General features: G+C 30.2%; 2 protein-coding genes across 2 annotated transcripts in view; one reads left to right on the top strand and one right to left on the bottom strand.

Annotated features, from left to right (window-relative positions):
* LOC111630302 (E3 UFM1-protein ligase 1-like) overlaps positions 1 to 8238 on the bottom strand; it is a 33859-nt gene extending 25621 nt beyond the window's left edge. Inside the window, exons 1-4 of the mRNA XM_023374388.1 lie at positions 8122 to 8238; positions 7141 to 7286; positions 2399 to 2525; positions 1768 to 1882 (exon numbers count right to left, since the gene is read on the bottom strand). Coding sequence (XP_023230156.1) covers positions 1768 to 1882; positions 2399 to 2525; positions 7141 to 7286; positions 8122 to 8198 — 465 coding nt within the window. The 5' untranslated portion in view covers positions 8199 to 8238. The remainder of the gene's footprint in view (positions 1 to 1767; positions 1883 to 2398; positions 2526 to 7140; positions 7287 to 8121) is intronic.
* Positions 8239 to 10534: 2296 nt separating this feature from the next.
* LOC111630309 lies at positions 10535 to 23450 on the top strand. Its single transcript, XM_023374393.1, has 5 exons — positions 10535 to 10875; positions 11151 to 11249; positions 19061 to 19226; positions 19335 to 19554; positions 22018 to 23450. Exons 1-5 carry the CDS (start codon positions 10736 to 10738, stop codon positions 22563 to 22565), a joined length of 1173 nt encoding a protein of 390 aa, XP_023230161.1. The 5' UTR covers positions 10535 to 10735; the 3' UTR covers positions 22566 to 23450.
* Positions 23451 to 24194: the final 744 nt, after the last annotated feature.

Genomic DNA, 24194 nt, shown 5'->3' with positions numbered 1-24194 from the left:
GTGTAAACTATTCCTGAGAGCTTTAACCAAAAATTATGGAAAACACAATATTCTAAATCTAGCTTTTATATAAACATTAAAATAGTATGAAATAATAAGTTTATTTTTTCATCTCAAATGGAAAAAATTTAAAATACCAAAACATTTAATAAAGTCATATTTAATACAAATATTCAACAAAACTGAAATAAAATTAATTGTATTTTTTTAATTAATTTCAGAAAATTCATATTTCCAATTAAAGATAAAACAATAAATCAGTAAATTTAGGAAATTTCTAATCATAAAATAGAAATTATTGAATAACAAAAGTTAATATATACATACAGAATATGTAGAAGTGAAATATAAAGCTACACCAACTGTATAATATCAGACTATATTTTGGTTATATTAATTTTGAATTACTGATTAATTTGTCCCTGGAGAGAAGTGTTAGGTGCCCATCTCATATTAAATTTAACAATTACAATTTAATTATATACTTTTAGAATAAATGGGTAAAAAAAATCATCCTGCTCCATATGGCAGTTGGTTTAGCTTTATGGAAATGAATCAGGTTTCATAGGATGTTTATATTTCTAATGTAGTATACTGAGTACGTCTTATATTAATATATTTTTTTAAAATAAAGTTATGTTTTTCTTTATTTTTCCTATTTATTTCTAAATTAATAACAATTTCTTTTTTTACTGCAAATATTTTTATGGGTAAAATTAGTTAATCTATAAAAAAAATTGCTATGATAATAAACATCAATTACTTTTATTCAAATGCTAAATGAAATCTAATCATAAAGTACAGATTAAAGCTACACACCAACCGAATGCCGAAAATCTATCGGGCTAGTATAAGGCTAGTATTAGCCTTATACTAGCCCGATAGATTTTCGGCATTCAATTGGTGTGTAGCTTTATTATATATCGGGTTTAGAGATGTTTGTATAAAGTACAGATTCAAATGTATATATAAATCCACATTTTTAACTTACCAAAAACATTTTAAAACCAGTAACTGAAGGTATAAACGTCCAATCATAAAAATGTTTCAACATAGTTAGAATAGCTAAACACATTTTAAAGACCATAATCAGTATCTTAACTTTAACAATCCAAACTGAAAAGACTTGAGTTACTACAGTGGTTAATGAATCCATAAAAGTTCATTTCCATCTTAAACTGACTTTAGATTATATCAAACATTTTATTCTGGGAAGTTTGAAAAAAATTAAACTGTTATATAGAAAACCTTTCATAGTCAGTGAGTTAAATTAAAAACGTATCCATTTGCTTCCACAAACCATAAAATATAAAATTATATTTAATTCTGTATTTCTGATTAAAAGAAAACTAAAATTATCAAATAAGAATATAAATTAGAACAATAAATGTCTTTAAATAATTGATAAATATTACTGAGAAAAGATTTCATAACAACAACAATAGCCAAGAAAATATCTACATGACCACTATAAGAAAGAATGATGCAATTCATATTGTTGGCAAAGTTCATTTTAAAAACTACTATCAATCATATATGTTGTAAACAGCAGTTTATTATCATATCAATTACAAATCATACTACATAATGATGATGTTTATGTAAGTACTATACTTGTTATGTATGATTCAAATAATTTAAAGTAAAATCTTAAACATACACTTTTTTAATTCTTATAAGTTTGTTCCATAAAACAAGTTACTAGTTAAAGGCTCAATATGTTGATTAGGTAGCTTAAATGAGTGAGAAATTCCTTATAATACTCACCTCTTCTAAAAAATCTCCAGGTAAGTCATATTGTTTAGTGAGTTCACCTATAGTTATTTGACCAGTCTGCTGAAGCTTGTCATTAATTTCATCTGCTATACCATCTAAATATGTACTGAAATAAATTTTTTTGTTTTATTTCAAAGTAATAAAAATCTTACTTTGGAAATCTAATTACAAAGAACTGTGTGTTTTTCTTTAAAAAAAAAATTATTAATTTTAACATAAGAGATAACAGTTTGGTAAATATTAAAACTAAAAATTATATCATAGGTCACAAATTTGTCTTCTGAAACTGTGAAACTTTAATATATTTTTCTAACTAAACACATAAAAATACAGAAATAAGCAAAACATTTTAGTTAAGGCTCATTGATGAATATTACATTTTTTGAAACTTTACAACATATCATACCATCAAATTTTTATATAAAAATATAAATTAAATTATATTTTATAGAATATCCTAAAATAAATTATTTAACATAATTTTCATAAATGTCATGAAAATTTTAATTAAATATTGCCTTTAAATTTTATTATAAATCATATAAATAGTCAATAAACTATTTAATAAATTGTTTATGTTTAATAATTGTTTAAATAATTTATTTTAAAAAATTATACTTACTTATCAATCAATTGTCCGAGTATAAGTTTCAATTCTGTTTCGCTTTTTGCGAGTTCATTTGCTTTACTTTCAATATGACTAAAATCAATATTTAATATACGAGATAACTCTACCAAGTTAATTCTTCCTATAAAAAATAATTTTTATAATTACATTTTATAAATTATTGTAAACCTTTTTTAAGATGTAAAATAATTTGTGAAATTAATGAATTATTTTATGAATTGAATAACAATTTAAAAAATTAATTTATGTTGTTACTCAATTTTTTTTAATGTATATGTAGTATTTTAATGATAGAAAGTGTAGTGAACAGAGTGATCTGAAGTTGATGGCAATGACAGTGGCTATTGGCATGGAAAGAGTTTAATACTTATCCAATGGTGTATATATGGGTAAATCAATAAATAATCAGCCATAAGCAACAACATAGTTGTTACCCCAGATGATTATTTATTGAGCCACTCTTATATAATGATGATAAAAGTCTCTCTTCAGTCAATTTCTCACTTGGTAAACAATTTTGGAATAAGAACCATAATCGTTGTACTATTTATTTTCAGTTATCAGCTGAGGAGAGACTTGTTACAATTCTACTTGTATATTGTTTTAAAAAACCTTTCAAACTTTCAACTAAATTTTTTTTTTAAATCTTAAATGTTTTAATCAAAAACTTGGTATATTTGCAAGGAAATATTTATAGCTTCATTATGTAACTATACAAGATTGAAAGAAACTAAATTAAATTATATAAACACAAATATTCTAAATTCCATTCTCATAATTTTGTATATCTAAAAGTTGGATTATTTTCAGGCCAAATTAAGCTAATTATTAATTAATTATATCCAGTTTTACAGTTTTTATGTATGTTTTGCTATTAAAAATTAGACTAAGGTTATCTAGTGTATTTGGTTATTTCATGACTTTTCAACCATCTGATAAAAATTCAATATTGCCAGAAAAAGAAGTTATTATTAATTTAAGAATAATTTTAAAATATTAAATTTCCAAAGTAATGTTATACAACATTTGTCTAAGTTTTATTTGTTTTAAGAAATAATTGTTACTTTGTTTCTTTTATATACTTTGACATTTAATATAAAAAACAATACAATTTATCAAATATCAAGAATATTCAATAATATATTTATGTTATATTTACTTATACCTTAGACAAATATACAGGGTGGGAAAGAAAGTCACTTACCTCTGCTACAGAGTATAGAATGTACCCAAAGTAAATTTGCTCATATCAGGAACACATAAATTACCAATTGCATTCAGTATGACTGCCATTAAGATGGTAGCCATACTGAATGTATTGAATGCAACTCCAAAACTGTAAATGGGAAGGGGGTCATGTGACACATCATTTAGGATCAAATTTCACAGGATTGTTGAAAGATTTATTGACCTACCTCAAATGGTTACAGAGTTATTAATGTGTTTCCTTTATTGTTACAGATGTGAAGAACAGACAACACAATGCCCTCTAACACAGGAAGAACACATCAAAATCATCCTGATGACAAGGGAGAGAAGTTCCAGAGTAATTGCACAGGATTTTAATCAACGTCATCCACACAGAAAGTCCGTGTCACATGTAACAGTTGCCAACCTACTCCAGAAATTCAGGGATTGGTACATGATAAGAAACATTTGAGCTGTCCCAAAGATGTTACAGAAGAAGAGACCACCATATGTAGGGCTGGCATCATTTGCAAAGTCCACCCCACAGCCAACAATGATTGTCTCAGGAATGCGGTATCAGCAGACCATCAATCCATAAGATCCTGCATGAGCATAAATGGCACCCTTATAAATTGCAGTTACAGCATTACCTAAGTAAAGATGATACCGATCGTCAGGTCCAGTTTAGTGAATGATGTCTGAACAGGAAGATCAGCACTTTGGATTCAAAATTATCCACATAAATGAGGCAAATTTCTATGTTAATGAGAAAGTTAGCAAACAGAACACATGTTACTGGTCTCCTAAAAACCCTCATTGGAATGATACCAGCAAAATGATTGGAGTTTATAAAATGATAGTGTGGTGTGAGATATGGAGAACCAGGGTTATTGGTCCATTTTTTCATTGGTGATAATCTCAATGCAGAGTACATTACAGAGGATGGCACATTTCTTGACTTTTTTCAACAAGACAGTGCCCCACCACACTTTACCTTCTACGAGATTATCTTGATGTTCAGTTTTCTGGTAGGCAGATTGGCTAGCATGGCCCTGTTGAGTGGCCCTCCTCACTCTCGATTTGAAGTCACTGAACTTTTATTTATGGGGACACGTAAAGTCTCTCTTGTATGCTGTCAAAATATGCGTGCAGTCTGGCACATTTGCAGGAATGGATCTTTAAAGCACGTAGTGCTATCACACCAGATGTGATTGCACAATGTTGTGCGTGAATGAGAGAGGAGTCTATGGGCCTGCACACAAGCTCAGGAACAGCACATTGAACACATCATGTAACGTGCATAACTCCATAATTATTTGAGGTAGGTCAATAAATCTTTCAGCAATCAATTCCTTGTGAAATTCTGACCCTAAATGATGTGTCACATGACCCCCTTCCCATTTAGTTTTAGAATTGTATTCAGCATGGCTGCCATCTGCATGTAACAAACATTGATCTGTTTCCACCTTGATCTAATGTGTTCCTGACATGAGCAAATGGGACATTCCAATTTTCAACACTGACTCAGCACTGATCTCAATGTTCGTTAAAAGTTGTTCCTTTTGAAGTGGTGCTGTTGTCAGCGCTGTCTCAACACACTCAGCACTCAACAGATATGTTGACTGTTACTTTCCAATAAATTGTGGGTAAGACATTTGAATGGAATCCATCTTGCTGAGAATGAAATTATGGGAATTAAGCACTTTGTACTTGAGTTGGAATGTTGTTGATGATGTCAAATTGTTGACTTCAACACTCAACACTCGCGTTGAAAATTGAAATGTCCCAAAATTAACTTGGATACATTCTATATTCTGTAACAGAGGTGTTAAGTGACTTTCTTTCCCACCCTGTATATAAAATGAATAATGGAATGAGCATGTATTTATTGTGACATCATCATAATGCCAGGCTGCAATTTTTAATCATATTTTTAATTAATTAATTTAAAATATATGCACTTCACCTCAAATTAGTACTGACTTGCCCCTGTACATCACACTTTTCCTTTAACAATAAAGTCTTGCTAGTCATCTATCCAACAACTTTCAGGGGAAAATTTTTTAATTGAAATAACGTGACTTTCAGTTTCCATCAGAAGTTCATATATAGTTAATCTGAGCCTCCTGCCCCCAAGGTTTCCATATCTAGTCTCATCTTTCATCTATCTAACTCTATTCTTGAGGTTAATAAAGACAGACAGATAGATGACTGAGAATTTATAAGTCTACAGTTTTTTCAAATTGCAGCCCAATAATAAAAATAAAAATTTTCTTTTTATCTTTTATTTGAAATTATAAATTATTTTTTAATTTGAAAACTTTTTAAAATTGAATTGCAGAAATTATAAAATTACATTCAATAGTATATTTTATTTTTTGTACTAATTTAGAATTTAAATGTTTATTTTAGAACAAATTTCAATTAACTTTAAATTGTTTTATAAAAAAATTGTTCCAGTTTTACAAGGCTATTGTTTGTCTGAAGATTGAACTGTTTCTTTTTTGTACATAACACAAATATGTAAAATCTCAATTTTTTTTCTTTATAAAAACTATATACTACTGCTAAAGTCCATGTATCAAATAAACCTAAAATTAATAAGCCTAATGCTAACTTTATCCAAGTCTTTTGATTAAAGCAAGTAACAATCTACTAATTTTAAACTTTATCTGTATAAAGCACATTGTATCTAAGTCACAAGATGACATTATCTAAAATAAAATGGATAAAGCAAAAAGCAACTTAAAGTTCTGGCTTTATCTGAATAATGTAGTATCTATCTGCTATTGTTTCTATAGAGCTGAATATAGCTGTAGAATTTTTATGGTCATGAGCATTTTGTTTTTTAGCCACCACATGAATAGTGAAAACAGGACACCATTACCCAAGAATTCTATCCCAAGATGTCAACCAAATTGACAATATGGTGAAAATTTTTCAATCTGGTGAACAACCAGATTGAAAATCTGCATTATATTATAATGCAGCCTGGAGTAGACCAGTGTTTATTAAAGAAGTTTTTAATGCAACTGAAGACAAATAAGTATCTTAAAAGTTTTTCAAACACACAGGATCATGCAAAAATGTGATAAAACTGTACCTTCATTTGAGGCTAAGTACAAAAAAAATGCAAAAGATTCACCAAAAAGTCTTTTATCCCTTTTTAATTGTATTTATTAACTAGCTGCAAGGACCTGCTTCGCTGGGTTTTTATTTGTATGTAATATAGTTTTTTTTATATATATAAAAGACTGNGTATGGAATTTAAAAAGTTCACTCAAACTTTTAAATGATTAATCCATTTTTGGAATATAATAAAATTACAGAGGACAATTTTAATCAGTTTAGAAAAATAGATTTTAACAAAATAACATAATAGTATTTCATTGTAGTACTGATATAATTTTTTTGAAATTTTTTTCATATTTTTGTACAGGTGGCGCTAAAACTATATTTATATTAAGAAAGAGATGCGATAAACACTTTACACGTTCAATGTTTTATTTAATACAAAAAATAAAAAAAAATTACGATAAACTTTTTACCTCCGTGGACTAACAATTCATCTTTTATTTCTTTTAACAAGTGTTGAGGAGTAATATACTCTTTACCATCGGTCGTAAAAATAACATCAATTAATTTCAACTCTATAAGTTTTTTAACAATTTCAATGCAATTCCTTTCGGATAACCTGAAAATATAAAATTTTTCAATAACGCATTTTATTTTCAAAATCGTTAAACAAATATTAAAAAGACACGCGTGACATTTACATGCGACGTACGCTATTAATTAAAATTATATTGCAAACTTACACAGTTTTTGATTATCAAACCAAAAATCTTAATAAATACATTTTAATTTTGTAAATTTATTTTATTAATCATAAGAATGAATCAAATCATTGTCAATTTTAATGTTTTTTTGTTTTCTATGTTTTCATATGAGAAATTTGTATCCTGTAAGATCAATGAATTATACAATTTATGTTCAAGGATTTAAATAAATACAGTCGACTCCCCTTTAACACTGTTGATTTTTCAGTTTTATATGAATTCCATGTTGTACGAGTCACTTAGATTTTACAAATATGTGAGCCATTCACAGCCCGGCACAGGTATTTGTAAAATCTAAGTGACTCGTACAACATGGAATTCATATAAAACGGAAAAATCAACAGTGTTATGGGGGGTCGACTGTATAAGACTATATGAAAGACTTGAAAAGAATATAAAATGTAGTCAATTTTTCAAATTTTAACTTGATAAATATAATAAAGAACACATCAATTGTCCGTTCACCGTCTTATGAAATACGTTTTTCCCAAGTGCTAGACCATAAAAATAGATAAGAACCAAATTAGTTAAAAAAGCAAATAATCAACTGATGATGTGGCAATATATTTCAATTTCAAACAGCTGTGATTTAATCGACGTACGAAATATTATTAAATAAATAATTTTCTCTTTCAAAATTAATTATAATTAAACGAGATTACGTTTCGTGCGTTATTTATCCGTAAGTACCTTTGTACAGTGCTACTTAATTGAGCTCTTTGAAAATCTGCAGCGAGTCTCTTCACTTCTTCCCACTCGGTCGCCATTTTCTCATATTTACGTAATTAGTTAAAGTTTTTCCCTACAGATGGCAGGAGGTACCAAATGTGTGAAATAAAACATATTTGTCGTGATACATAAATATTTCTAAAAATATATACTAAAAATAGAAGAAATTTGGGAGTACTGTAAGGTCTCGTTTTATGCGGTGGATACGTTCTACAGAAAAGCGCATATAAAAAATTCGCATAAAAAAAGACTTTACTTGCCTTGGAAAAGTAGGGATACGTTCCGTAATTTTCTAAAATCGCATAAAACCAAAACAACGAGTTAAAATTAACTTAAAACCGCATAAAAAAGTTTGCAGAAATTAAAAGAAATAGGCTGCTTATTACTGCAACTTGAAATCAGCAAAATTTAAACTCGCTACTTATTATAAAAATGAACAAAACACCGCTAAAATAAAATTTAATTTCAAAACAATTACAGTTTATACCTTTCAATGCGAAACTCAGAATGATGTAATAGCGACTTGTCGATGGTAAGTATCATGTACAAGGGGAATCCCCGAATTGCAAAAGCTCACTCTAAAAACAAATCACTGACATCTGGATGTGAAGAGTTAATTAAAACCCCTTTAGTTCCTCGCCCGAGTTAACTCGGGCAGGTTACATAGCGTTACATAAAACACGGTCCTTAAGGCCATTTTTTAAATTTTTTTTTTGAATTTTTGGAATGTTTTTTAAGTCTCCAAATTTTTTAAAAATATTTAAAAATATACGGCCAGCTAGTGTTCACCCTACTTTAAACCCTTGTCCTCCCGCGACGTCTATGAGAATGCCCCGGGAAATCCAACTCCAGCTGTGTTCAAGGTCATCCAGATGTGTAAACAATGACTCATCGGTGTTAAATTTCACAGAAGGGCGAGACAAAGGAAGTTAAACTTTGAAGCTTTTTCTTCAAAATTAACGCATTTCTTTCGTTTTTTTCAGTTTTAAGTATTTTTTATGTTTAATTACATTTATATCAAAAATTGCTAGGAACTAAAGCGATTAAGGTAGATCTAGCTGTTCTTTGCATCCATAAACGTTATATGTCAGTGGAACAAATGGAGTGAGCTTTGAGCGTTCCACGATTTTTGGAGACTGTCTATACGCGGGCTTCCTAAACAAGCCTATATGTATATTTGTCCAAGAAATTTTTGGATGAAATACAAACTGCACAACTTCAAAATCGCATAAAAAAGAGACCTTACAGTATAAAAGTAATAAAAGATGAATTACACGCAGAAAAAAAATACTAACTTAATTTAAGAATAAAACCCCTGTTCGTATGACATATTTGCTCAAAATGTCATTTTTTGACTTCGTGAATTAGAGTAGAGTAGAGTATTCAAATAGAATTCCATCGTGTTTAAATTCTTTTCTGTTTAGCAAGCACAATTTATATTTTACCATACGTATTATGCATTTTATTGATTTAATATAATATTAAAGTTATTTTTAGATATAAAATAACGCAACTCGCAGATATTATTAACAATTAAAATGTGGCAATATTAGTAGAACGTTAACAATCGAACCAAATATGGCGGATCAGCGTCTTGAATGCACTATTCTGTAAATCTAGAAACGTTACTAAAAATTCTTATTATATTGATAGATTACGGTATTATAAAAAAAATTTACAATGTTTTTAAAAATATATATACTACATTAATCCAAAGATGGAAAATAATTTTTAATCGGAATGCCATAACGTATTTCAGAAGGAATTAGTAAGGCCGCATGATGTATTATACGTTGCATAAGTGTATACATACACGAATAATATATGTAAACCGTACTGTACTTAGATGTATTTTATTTAAAAAGAGAACGGCAAACATATTTCCATTACTAAAATCTTAAAATTCATGACAGCAAAAGTAATGACTTTATATTTTGTGGAAACCACAAAAGTCCTTAGATTTTCTCAGTCAATTTAAAAAATGTCGAATGGCCTAGCAGTTGGAGTAGCGGCTTACTGCTCTGGGGAGCCGGCATGAAAATCCGGACGGGATCAAAAATTCTGAAATATTTCGGAAAGTCGTCCGTTAGGGTATGACAAGGCCCCTTCCCTCACCAACCAACTACTCCGTTGTGGGCCTGGTCGAATCCATAATGGGTTTAGGTTTATTAAAATAGCCTATTGTATGGAATTTAAAAAGTTCACTCAAACTTTTAAATGATTAATCCATTTTTGGAATATAATAAAATTACAGAGGACAATTTTAATCAGTTTAGAAAAATAGATTTTAACAAAATAACATAATAGTATTTCATTGTAGTACTGATATAATTTTTTTGAAATTTTTTTCATATTTTTGTACAGGTGGCGCTAGTAGTTTCGTTGTTGGCGCTAGTAGTTTCGTTGTTCGCGCTCCTTGTTTTCGTACGTGTTCAGTGTAAATCGCGCTTAAACGTTTCACGTACTTCAATATAAATAAAGTAAATTTAAAACTGATAATTACGAATGGAAGAAAAACAAATGGAAATTAGTAAAATAGTATATTTCTAATGTGAATACGACGTAATAACTGACGATGGGGAACCGTAAGAGGTCGAATTCGTCGAAAAAAAAGAAAAAAATACGGGAAGACGAAGAACGAGACGAAATAATAACACGTAAAAAAGTTCGACGTAGGAGTACAGTTGATTTTGGAACGTCAACATGGACAATGTCGTAAGTTTCAATTAATTACAGTCGACCCCCCCATAACACTGTTGATTATTCCATCTTATATGAATTCCATGTTGTACGAGTCACTTAGATTTTACAAATATGTATGCCGGGCTGTGAACTGTTCACGTATTTGTAAAATCTAAGTGACTCGTACAACATGGAATTCATATAAAATAAAATAATCAACAGTGTTATAGGGGGGGGGTAGACTTGTATATATGCATATTTACCAAAAGAAGCAGCATTAATGCAAGATTTGCTTGTATTTCTTTTAGCGAAAAAGCTCTCTTGTTGAGAGGCCTTAGACAATTTGGATTTTATCATTTGGATAAAGTGGCCGATTTCATCAAGACAAAAGACGTAAATGAAGTTCGGTAAGAAGTTTCTGATTAATAAAATTATTGATACGAAAGATTACGAGGGGCCAGCCATTAATTATGTGTACAGTTTAAAGATTACAGATTGAGATCGCTGCTTAGTAGTAGAATTCGCTACTAAAACATTGTGTGGTGACTGCTTACCGGTGAAATGCCCTATGCCGGTCGGTGATCGTAGTGATTTTCTTTGTTTTCGTTAGTATCGTCAACTTCTTCCGGTAAAGCCAGGGGCGGACTGGTCCTAAAATTTTTGTGTGGAAAATTTATTACCAGCCCAGCCCACAAAAAAAAATGTATTTTTTTCTTATTTATATTTAAATATATTCAAAATACAACATTGACAAAAATTACAATAAGCACAAGTCTATATTCTACAATATTAATTTTTTATTTAGAAGTTTGATTTGTTGAGCAATAATATTAACGACATCATCAGAATTTATTTCGTTTAAAAAATCCTTCTCTAACAACATTAACACGAAGGCTTCTAGATTTTCTTGCGAGATACTTATAAGTATCTTAGCCTGCTTTTAATTAATTTTAACATAGAAAAGCTTTGTTCACCGGACACTTGTGTTACAGACATAAATAGCAGATATTTGTATGCTTGACCAAGTATAGAATAAGCGACACTTAACATGTTATATCTGAATAATATAGTATAACAACAAATAGAGCAATTTTTGCAAGCAATGCAGTAAGAGGATAAAATCGCATCTTTATTAGTTTCTACTTGATCATCAGTAGAATGTTCATTTTCATTTAATTTTATAAAAGTTTCATTGACATTTTCCTTTAAAATATTCCATGACGATTTAAAATGTTGCAATTATGAAATAATATTGTGTTGAGTAGCTACTGGATTAAACTGTATTAAAGTACAGTACTGCTTAATTTTTGTAACGCGTTTTCAGGAATATTTAGTGTAGTCCCGTAAATTTTGGTCTAATGTGCTTTGAACTCGCTGTAAGATGATAGTCGAACTCTCCCCGTTTGCTCTCTCTCCCACTTTCCCTGATCTAGATCGAAGACGTGTGAATTTGGTCCGGGAATGCGACAATTAAATCGTCTTACACTCGTTCTTGTTTACGAAATAAAGCACCGATTTATTAGCTTTAGTTCGACAATCAGTTTCCTATTGGAGAGGGGGTGAGGTCCCCACCTCACACAACAAAATNTGAATTTGGTCCGGGAATGCGACAATTAAATCGTCTTACACTCGTTCTTGTTTACGAAATAAAGCACCGATTTATTAGCTTTAGTTCGACAATCAGTTTCCTATTGGAGAGGGGGTGAGGTCCCCACCTCACACAACAAAATAGATTATTTTTAATTAAATCGTTTGGAATATAGAGAAATTATTATTGAATAACATTTTTTACTTACCTATTTATAAAATAAAGGAAATAATATAAGTGGCCATTAAATTTGTTATGACTACAATCATTGCTTTGGTGGCTAGGTACAAAACTAATAACTCGCAATTCTACAGTTTNCTTACACTCGTTCTTGTTTACGAAATAAATCACCGATTTATTAGCTTTAGTTCGACAATCAGTTTCCTATCGGAGAGGGGTGAGGTCCCCGCCTCACACTACAAAATAGATTATTTTTAATTAAATTGTTTGGAATATAAAGAAATTATTATTGAATAACATTTTTTACTTACCTATTTATAAAATAAAGGAAATAATATAAGTGGCCATTAAATTTGTTATGACTACAATCATCGCTTTGGTGGCTAGGTACGAAACTAATAACTCGCATTTCTATAGTTTAGCATTAAGATTCATAGGAGTGCTGAATAGTTTCTAGCAATGTAAACAAATGACCAATTTTCTCTGTTTAGAAGGTAGTTTTGATTATTTTTATCTTAGGATTCTTTCTGTTTGGGCTAATATAATGTTTGGCTCATATCGGCCGAACTAATTTAACTTCGGATACGGGTAGGGCCGGGTAAAATGATACAGGCCTACACATGTACCTATATACCTATATTATACACCTTACTTAACAAAAAAATATATGAATTTTTTTAAATTAAACTTAACCAAACGGTACATTATGTACATATTTAGAAAAAATGGCCCAAATTGTATACAGCCCATGTGGAATTTTCCACATTTTCCATATAGCCAGTCCACCCCTGGGTAAAGCGAGCATATTAAAAATTTATAAAATTGGAAAGAATGGGAGGATTATTGATAACATTTTAAGAAACTATAAATAATTTCTAAAATGAATGAATAAATTACTAATCCAAGGAAAGATACAATGAATATGTCAAAGAAAAGTTTTTGCTTTTTCAAAATTGCATTTCCTTCTGCTTAAAATGGTAGGATGTGTCAATACTTAAATTTATACTTTTTCACTTTGTCCAATTAAAAAGTTTAGCTTTTTCATCATTTTTAACAAAATTTGCAAACTAGTATGTGACTGAGAGATTAAAAGTTAACTTGTAGTCATTGCTGTTTGTAATTGATTTCTTTAATTACTTCACACATTTTTCAAACCACTGAATACTGATGATTGTGGATTTTTTCCTGACCCGTAACAGTCAAGACACAACACGGCATTTTCCGAGTTTTCTTCTGGTATCTAACACGTAATTAAGGGACAATTTCCCATGGGAAAGTCTTCCCAGGAGGCATACTTCCTGGCAAATTGCCTGCATTGTATTGCCTTATACAGTGGAACCTCGGTATACGACCTTAATCCGTTCCTGATTGTTTGACTTATACCGAATAGAACGTATACCGAATCAACCTTTCCCATAAGAAGTAATGTAAAAATGATTAATTCGTTCTCATGTAAAAAAAAAAGGCTGGCTTGAAACACCTCGCTTTCCTCGCTAGTTCCTGCTTGATTTTTCATGAGATCAGCATGTATTTTTGTAACTTTCTCGCAAATAATTGCTTCTGATACGGTGTCTCTAGCACACTGTTTTTCAGTTATCCAAAGCAAAAGCAATTTCTCGACATGATCTAATGTCTTCGATCTCTGTTTAGAAATTGATTTATCCCCTTTCGCAACGTTAGCAGATTTAATAATGTCTTTATTTTTCACGATTGTCAATATCGTCGTTCTCGGAATACCGTATGCAACAGTTAAATCTCGAACACACGTGCCACCTTCATATTTCTCAACAATCTCTTTTTTCAGTTGTGAATCTAGTCATTTTTTTAGTTTTCTGTTGCTTTTCATTTGCCTTCTTGCAATTCATGATTAATAATAAAATTTTACTTAGAAATTAAAATCAGAAGAAATCTAATAAAGTTATAAACTGTGGCACCGCGAACGTCTAGTCTGGTCTAGTACACCGACAGTTGTTCATAGATGGCGCGTATAATTAAGTCGTATACCGAGCAAAATTTGTTTTGTCCAAACAGGACGTATTCCGAATTTGACGTATTCTAAAGCAGACGTATACCGAGGTTCCACTGTATTATCAAATCATAAATCGTGTGTTTCGTATGATTTTAATCAATTGAATACACTATGTAGACATTATGTAAGGAAAGAGCAACAATATGAACAATTTTCAAATTTGTGTTTGGGTCACAATCAAAAAGTTTTCACTTTTCACAAACATTATGGGCTGAGAGATACTTAAACTTTAACATCTAACTACTAGTTAATATTTGTCTGATTGAATTCAGTCTATATACTTTGGAGAAGTGTGGTCTACCAATGGCTGAGTGGATAAGATCACTGAACACTAGTAGTTGGTTGTGGGTTTGTACCTAACTAACACGCTGACACATGGAGTTTTTTCATATTTGTAACACCTAAATAGTGGCCATTTTCCAATAAAAGTCCTCCTGGGAGGTATCCTCCTCAGCAGATCAATCCACATGTTGTGTTGCATTATACAAATGAACTAAATCAGTACTCGTCTCCACCATATTCAACTCCCAATTTATCAGTCACATTTATGGCATCCTTCAATTCAATATTATTTTGTCCATGGCATGGCATGGTGGCTCCTACATAAACAGGGTCATGTGTTACCCTGTCATCTGTGATAGGAGTGTGGTATAAACAACTGATATTCTTATGGAGTTTCGTGGATCTTTGTCATTCTTCAGGAGTTTATAAACTATAGGATTTCTTTTATATAATATTTTCCTGCTTGTACTTTTCCTTAAATATGATATCAAGATGGTGATTGTACTTCACCACTCTACAGTCTACTTCAGTAGTGTCACATCTGTCCAAAGCTGGACTGTTCTGGAAGTTAACAATGAATATTTGTATGATCCTACAATAATGACCGAGATGCTCATCTCCAAGAGTTTTAATGTAGTAGAGTCAACAATGGGTGCATACCCTTCTAATCAAGGCTGTGAAAGTGATCATGTGAGACCCATGGAATAAATAGTGTGTTGTATGTGGATTTTCATAAAACTTTAGTCTTGATTCCACCATCCTGTAGTTTTTAAGAAATTTTGTGTTTAATTTAACAACTACAACACTAATAGTATAGCCTAATATATTGATGTTTTTGACAAGAAGAATATCTTATGTTCCTAACACTCCTTTTGTCATGGTTTTTAAAAAATACACAAACTTTATTCAGCTCTCTTGTAAAATGAATATGGTATTTGACATTTACACCCTTTTGACAAAACAGCAATGATATAATCTATATTTTTATTAATTAAAAATTTTTGAATTATCAAATGAATTACTTACTACAATGCTTCATGTCTAGTTATTTGTTTATGAATTTTATTCTTGGCTCTTATTGTCTGACTTAAATACTAGACTTATTACACCAGTCATACAGGAATTACAGTATATTCAGGAAGTCATCATCATTTAATGCAGGGGATAATAGCTGACAATAGAACTTATAACGAATGAATTATGTTATTTGAAAATATTTGGAATAGATACTTCATTCTTTAAGTTAACCAAACTTGAAACCATATTAATTAAAATTAATAACAGAATAATAATATATAGCTGCTTTCTCAGGTTGTAAATGTGAAATTTAGACATTTTAGAAAAAATGCTGTATTGACAATTAACTCGACAAAACTACAGTTTATTCTTGTAGGTAATCACCATCAATATCAATCATATCTTGCCATCTTTGCTGCACACTTTCAATCCTGTGATCGTAGAATGACTGGAGTTTTCCTTTGAAGAAAGTCTCAAGCATCACATATTGTTATTGAACTATATCAATTTATTGGCAATATAGTTTAGAAGGACATGAAATAGATGCTGATCAGTTGGCACCAAGTCTGGGTTGTAAGGTGGATTACGTAGAACCTCCCAGTTCCGACAGGCTGGCTTCTCTAAAGTAATCTTTGCTCTATATGCTGGCATGATGTGATAGTATTAGATTTTGTCTATTTTTGGAGTATATGAGAACACTCAAGTTGTTATGCTAATTTTATGGTGGTCAACCATGGATTATTGTTTCTCAATTGCAGTAGAATATCATCATCAATGATGGAATCACTGCCTGGAGAGATTCATCTTGAAGCTAGAAATCTTTTTGAATTTCTTGAACCAACTGACACAGTCACAGGCATGTCTATCTGTTGACTGTGTTCTTGCCAAATACTTTATAGGTGAGAACATAAGCTTTTGTTGCATTATTGCCACTTTTGAAGTGAGAGCAACAGTACTCAAATGTGTTTTTTCAAAAGTTTCCTATTATCAGACATGCATTGATTTCCAATGAAATATTGATGAAATGAGTAATGCCTCCTGGTTATTCTCCTTATATACCCATGTTGAACAGTTTAGAACATTTCTTTCTAGTCATTTCTTATAAAAAATCAAAATGTCTGAATTTCACCTTTATAACCTTATACAGTATTATTATTACAGTAGAGCATTGATTATCTGACCACCAATCAACCGTCACATCAGTTAACCGACTGCGTTCTAATTGGCAAATTCAAAAGTTTCAACTAGTTAAAACATGTTCTAACTAAAAACGGGTTTTGACTGCAACATATATCTGTAAATTTTCGTCCGATGGAGATTATTATTTTTAAATAAAATTGAAGACAGTCTGCCCAAAAGGGACCACCATTTATTATTTCTGTGTTCCAGACAATACACGTTCTTGGCAGCAGATGTTCTTGCAACATATATATATAGATTATGGCTCTGTCATAGTATATTTTGTGCATGTTGTTTTCCAATACTGTCTGTGTGATGTATTTGTAGTATGGCTCATGGATGTCTAATAATTTGTGTTTCTTTGCAAGCTCTTGATGTATTATATTTGTCACTTGATTATGTCTATGTAAATAATCTGTCTGTATCAAGAGCTTGCAACCAGAAGTGATGTGTTGTATAGTTTCTGGCATGATGTAACATTTTCTGCATGTATCATTTGTGAGTTTTGTATCTTTGGGTGTGTTTTCTGTAGTTTTTAGTATATATGACCTGATCCTGAATAGCAATCATGAATCCTTCTGTCTCCCCAAAGAGGCATCCCCAAGCTAACCTGCTGTTTGATGCAGTTTTGTCAACAAAATCCAAAATCCTAAACCAGGTTGTAGGGATACCTGCCATGGTGTTTCTTTAGAACCCATGATTGCTTAATGATTCTATGCTTTTTATATATTGTGTTGTGTCTATATGTTGTGAGTGTAAATTTAATGCTGTATTATTTGAGTCTGCTAGAGTTTCTGCTTTATGTAACTGTGATGTTTCTTGTTTTTTGTAGAAAAATTCTTAGTGTCTGTATTTGTTTGTAGTGAAGGTTAACTATGTCAATCAGGCCATGTCCACCATCTTTACGTGGAAGTTATTATTTTCTTTGAAATGGATATTTTTTAGAAACAAAAATGTTAAAATAAAGATTTAGAATTTTGTAACATTTTCAATATTGTAATGTGTTAAGCAATTCTATATTTGATATACAGTCGACCCCCCTATAACGTACGTTCCTATAACGACAATTCCTATAATGTAGCGAAAAAATTGTAGAAACTTTCGTATAAAGTACCTCCTATAACGTCGTTTCGCGACAAGATTGATAGAGTCTGGACCAATAGTGGATGAGCAGCCGAACTACTTACCTCCGACCCTGCGCCACGCTACGGAGCGGCTAAATTGAGTTTGCTATCATTTGTTTAATATTATATATAAATTATATATAAATTAGGTACTGTACATATAATTATATATTAACTTAATTTATTGTAACTTTATTATAATTATATATATGCTTTCTGCCGCCTGGCAACACCCTACGGAGATTTTAGGCTAGTAAGTTGAGTTTATTATCATCTGTACAGTATGTAAATTAGGTACCGTAAGTCTAATACAGCACTAATTTTATACATTTCTTGTGAAAGAAACACTTCTTATTCAACGTCCATAAAAATTTATTTATATTAATGATGTCTCCAAAGGTCAAGTTATTTTTATGCGAAAAATTCGTTATTAGAAATCGTGGCCGCCGTTTAATGTGCTGTTCCGCGATGAAAACCAGCTTTAAGCAACGGCGTAGTCGAATGGTACACACTCGGTAAGTAATCCTATAATTTTTTGTTTATAGCATAGTTTATACAGATTATTTCCAAAAAATTATACGTATTTTGGAAATGTTGAGTCGAATTAGTTTAGAATCGGTTAATTTTATAGAAGAAAACCTTTCAAACAGCCTTAGTCCGTAAAGTTCCCACCTATCGGGCTGTGATTGGCTCATGTATTTAATCGTTCCTACAACGTAAAATTTGATTAGCGTGGAACGTATCTAAGCATTATAGGGGGGTCTACTGTATTTTGATTGTAGGATTATAGATTTTTAAATGTATACAATATGATTTCAGTTTGCATTTGGAATACAGAAGATCATCTCTATTAAAAAAGCATAGTAAAGATAAAAAGGATAGTAAATACAATAAGAAAACAATTATTCAATCCTGGTATGAAGCTGCAAGTGGTGAAGTTCCCGCTAGATTTAAGAGAGATGATTCATCCATGATATTTGCAGAGGTAAGTACATTGATATATTTGAATTTGTGTCATGAACAGTGAATGATTAAGTTAACCCTTAGATGCACAGGAGTAATTCTGACTATTAAAAGATATTATTTATTTCAGTTATTTTCTAATGCTGCTAAAAATGAGCCACATTTGAAACCAAGAACAGATTCAGAGCCTGATATTGGTGCAATATATCAGTATTTTGCTGATATGTTGAATGGTGTATTCTCAGCAGATTTAAGACCAACTGACAGTACAATTGTTTTATCTCTGTTACATAGTCTTGGCAATATAATTAATAGAGGAAACTTTAGTTTGGAAAGAGCAATGTATTCAGGTATTATTTTTTTATTTAAATACATTAAAATAAACAATGTTTATCTGGAAAAATATATATTATTAGACATCACATCAGTATTATGTTAATGTAAGCTCTAAACATAAGATTTAAATTTCATTCAAATTCTATTCTTAGTAGTACTATGTTTATTCCTACAGAGACTCAGCAATGTGGGTCTTTCGGATCCGAAGCTGAACACGGGTGAGAGACAACTTTCTCTTAACCCTGGATTCCCACATATATATATTTAAAAATTGCAATTTATTGAATTTAGTATATTTAATAAACTTAACATAACACTATATTTACAGAAATCTATATAAAGAGAATGTTTTTAAGACCATGTTAAACAAGTTATATTTTGATAAAATATTTAGAACAATAAGTATATAATTAAAATTTACAGAATTAGAAGAAACACTCCACATTAAAAATAGGTAATTCATAATTTGTTCTTTTTACACATCTCAAGAACACAACAGAGTTGAATTTTATTTTGAGGCTCTTTTCTTCCTGTGAATTTTAATTTTATATAAAAATGTCTCTCTGGCAATGGCAAAATGTAAAATCATATCATTAATAGAATATCTAGGACTATATATGTGTGTATGTGTAAAAAAATGACTATATATANTAGTAGTACTATGTTTATTCCTACAGAGACTCAGCAATGTGGGTCTTTCGGATCCGAAGCTGAACACGGGTGAGAGACAACTTTCTCTTAACCCTGGATTCCCACATATATATATTTAAAAATTGCAATTTATTGAATTTAGTATATTTAATAAACTTAACATAACACTATATTTACAGAAATCTATATAAAGAGAATGTTTTTAAGACCATGTTAAACAAGTTATATTTTGATAAAATATTTAGAACAATAAGTATATAATTAAAATTTACAGAATTAGAAGAAACACTCCACATTAAAAATAGGTAATTCATAATTTGTTCTTTTTACACATCTCAAGAACACAACAGAGTTGAATTTTATTTTGAGGCTCTTTTCTTCCTGTGAATTTTAATTTTATATAAAAATGTCTCTCTGGCAATGGCAAAATGTAAAATCATATCATTAATAGAATATCTAGGACTATATATGTGTGTATGTGTAAAAAAATGACAATATATATATATATAGTCATTTTTTTACACATATATAAAAAAAAAACTTGTAAAAAATTTTATATATATATATATATATAATTTTTTTACAAGTTTTATTTGTTGAGCCAAAGAATAGCCTCAAAATAAAGAGCAACTTTGTTGTATGACTTTTTTGTGATCATGAGATTTGTTAAAGGGTTTTGAAATAGTATATTTGATTTCTTGAAAAAAACTATAAAAAATTAGTTTCTTTGTTTAAAACTTACTAAGTTAGTGGATTGGTTGTGCAAGCCTATACATTTGCACAATGTATTTAATTGTATTTTATTGATTATTCATTCATTCATATAATTTTCAGTGTATTGTTTTTTACATTTATTTTGTCTATATTGTTTTTTGCTATTACATTATAGCTTATAGCATACTGCTGTATGCTATAAGCTTAATAGGCTCTTGTGCAAAAAGCAATAAATAACTAAAGTTCTAAAGATAAAGATAACATAGATACAAAAAGAACATGTCAATAGATTTAGTACTTTTTATACTATATGTTAATAATGATTGATTAAAGGGACTTACAGTTAAAGTATATTTTTAGATAGATGTGTGGATGGATTATAGATTATAGATGCAGTTCTGTCTTTAATGAAATTCATTTAATAGTTTTATTTATATACAGGGTTTATCAAAATGATTGCTACCATTTTAAAGTATTATAGTTTTATTAATTATTATCTGAGAATGTTTTAATTTACATTAATAAATTAGAAAACTGTCCAAGTTTTACCATTTTTCCATTACAATTTCTCAATGTGTGCACCTAATGTCACACAGCACACATCCAACCAATACTCATATTCTTCCTATGCTCACTATAATATATCTATTGTCACTCCTCACAGCAGCCACAGTTCTACAGATTACTTATATTGCACAATGATGAGTTATTTCAACTTTGCAAACTACAGAACACAAAATGCCTTCTCTATTACAGTTACTATTTTTATTATTTCCCTTCCTAGACATAGTAGATAAGACAAGAAATTTGGATAGTTTGTCTGTCAATTGGTATGTACTGGATATTTCTCAGATAATAATTAATATAATTACAGTAATTTAAAGTGGTAGCATTCTTTTTGTAATAACCTGTACACATATATAATATAAAAATAGTTTGTTTTTGTATATTTTACTGGACTAAGTTTTATGATTTGGTATAAATTTATTGGAAAAAGCAATAAAGTTTTTTCTCCTTTTGAAAATTAAATATTTTTGATTTNTAATTAAAACATATTTTTGCAGGTTTTTAAAATTTCAATAATTTATTAACTATTTTAAAATTTCTTACAGGTTTTAAGGGTACATATGGAAATAAATCTCTTCTATGTGATGATGATGATTATGTTTTCAACAGAAATGATAGTTCAAGTGCAGCTAAATCTAATAATAATAATGTAGTAAACTGTGATAATGATTCAAATGCAACCAGCACCAGAAGTGAAGCTGATGACACCAATAAGAGTGATGAAAATGGTTTAAATAAACTCAATGAAAATGTATCAAATATAACAAATTATGACAGTGATTCAAATATAGTACAAATGCAAATTGAATGTAATCCAGACAATGTTCCTATTCTCAGAACTGAAACAAATTCCAATACAGATTATAATGAGGATGATGATGATGATGATGCAGCAAAGTCTAATAATTCTCAAGATGAGGATTCCGAAATGAATAAAAATACTCACTTTCTCTGGAAACAATTCCAGTTGAATGATCCATATAACAAAAATCTTGCCAAAAAATTGAAGCGGACCGTTCAGATGTTCAATCCTCTTCATGTACCACCAGTTTTGATGCAAGCAGACCATGATATTATACAACAATTTTGTTAAATTTATGTACATGTTTTCTCAAAATATACATATCAAGCTTAAAAATACTAAAATGAATGTTGTAATAAAAATGTTATGGCATATTCTTTGTTCGTTTTTGCTGAATATTGTTGAAGAAAGCTCTTTTAAAGCTATTTTTTATTGGAATTTATAATGTTTTCTTTTGTACAGGGTGTTTCATAATGTTTTTTGGAGTTACAACAAATGATTAAAGAGAATCTCTCTGCACTGTTGTTTTCAACATTTCCAGTTCTCTTGTTGCAGTTTTGGTTGATTTTTTGGGGCTGCACATAGAAGTTGTTTGCACTCATTCCACATCATCTGATGTTGAAGGTCAACCGGTTGCTTTTCCCATGCACATGCATGTGGTTATTAAATTTTGCTCAAAATGCATGTTGCATATTAATTATGGACTTTGTCATGTGAAATTTTAACACACAAAATGAATTCTCTACTGGTGTAGCAGCCATTTTTACTAATACTATTCCCACCTAGCAGCTGAGATAGTATAGTACTAATAGGTTTTACTCTGTGGTCTACATTATAGTACATTTTGCTTAGAAAAGCATTCACAGGTTTTAAAAAGCTGATACCAGAGGTCATAATTATGAGTTAAATTTGTGTGTTTTCATTAGCATTTACATGAGTGAATAATAATTGAAAATTTGTAAATTAATTGTTAATTTGTAATATGGTATATTTCCATATGCTTTTTTACATGTCACAATCCAGAAAAAGTAATGAAGATAAGATTCTGTTTCATTGGTTTCCTAAAATTAACAAAACAAAAAATGGGTCATTGCTATTTCAAGACTTGGTAAGTAAGAAAATTAGGAATTTATGCTTCTAACACAATAAAGTGTTATAAATTAAGACACTTGGCGGGTTTTCTCATCTTTATTTAGTTGACAAACGTCCAGTCCCTACAGTAACCACCGCCCGGTGGTTACTGTAGGGACTGGACGTTTGTCAACTAAATAAAGATGAGAAAACCCACCAAGTGTCTTAATTTATAACACTTTATTGTGTTAGAAGCATAAACAAATTGTAAAGCACGGTTTCATATCATCAAAATTAGGAATATTTGACTAATATTTTGTTTGTGACAACATTTATAGTTTAAAATGTTAGTTTTGCAAGTGTAATGACTACTAATTGGTTTATAATTCATTCAATGAGTACAGTAATACCCTGAACTTATGCGATAGGTGAAACTGAGCGATAACTGCGTAAGTTGGGGTATAATTTCACAATTTGTGTAAAATCCAAGTCGGATGTATGTAAGCTAATAAATGTTCTCATTAATCTTATCTTGTCTTTTGATTTGTTCACGGTTACAAGAAATCACCACATAGAGTCTCTTAAGTTTCCGTAGATATAACAAACACAGAAATAAATAACACAAAATAAATTGTAGCTATGTGTCGATTCCGCGCGACACGTCCGAACATGTAAGCTGAACAATAGTGTGGGGGGAGTGAGTAATCAAGAGTTGCATGGCACTCAAACAAAAGATGAATCAGCGAGATTTGAAAATCGCGTAAGTCAAGGTATTACTGTAATTATAACTGTAAAGAAATAATACAGTGAGAGGATAGGATATAAAAAGTAAGTGATTCTCATTTAAAG

The sequence above is a fragment of the Centruroides sculpturatus genome, unplaced genomic scaffold (genome assembly GCF_000671375.1).
Source record: "Centruroides sculpturatus isolate CEXI.00-Female unplaced genomic scaffold, Cexi_2.0 scaffold463, whole genome shotgun sequence".
NCBI lineage: Eukaryota > Metazoa > Arthropoda > Arachnida > Scorpiones > Buthidae > Centruroides > Centruroides sculpturatus.
Note: the sequence above shows the minus strand (reverse complement) of the source record. Positions and strands in the feature narration are given on the sequence as shown.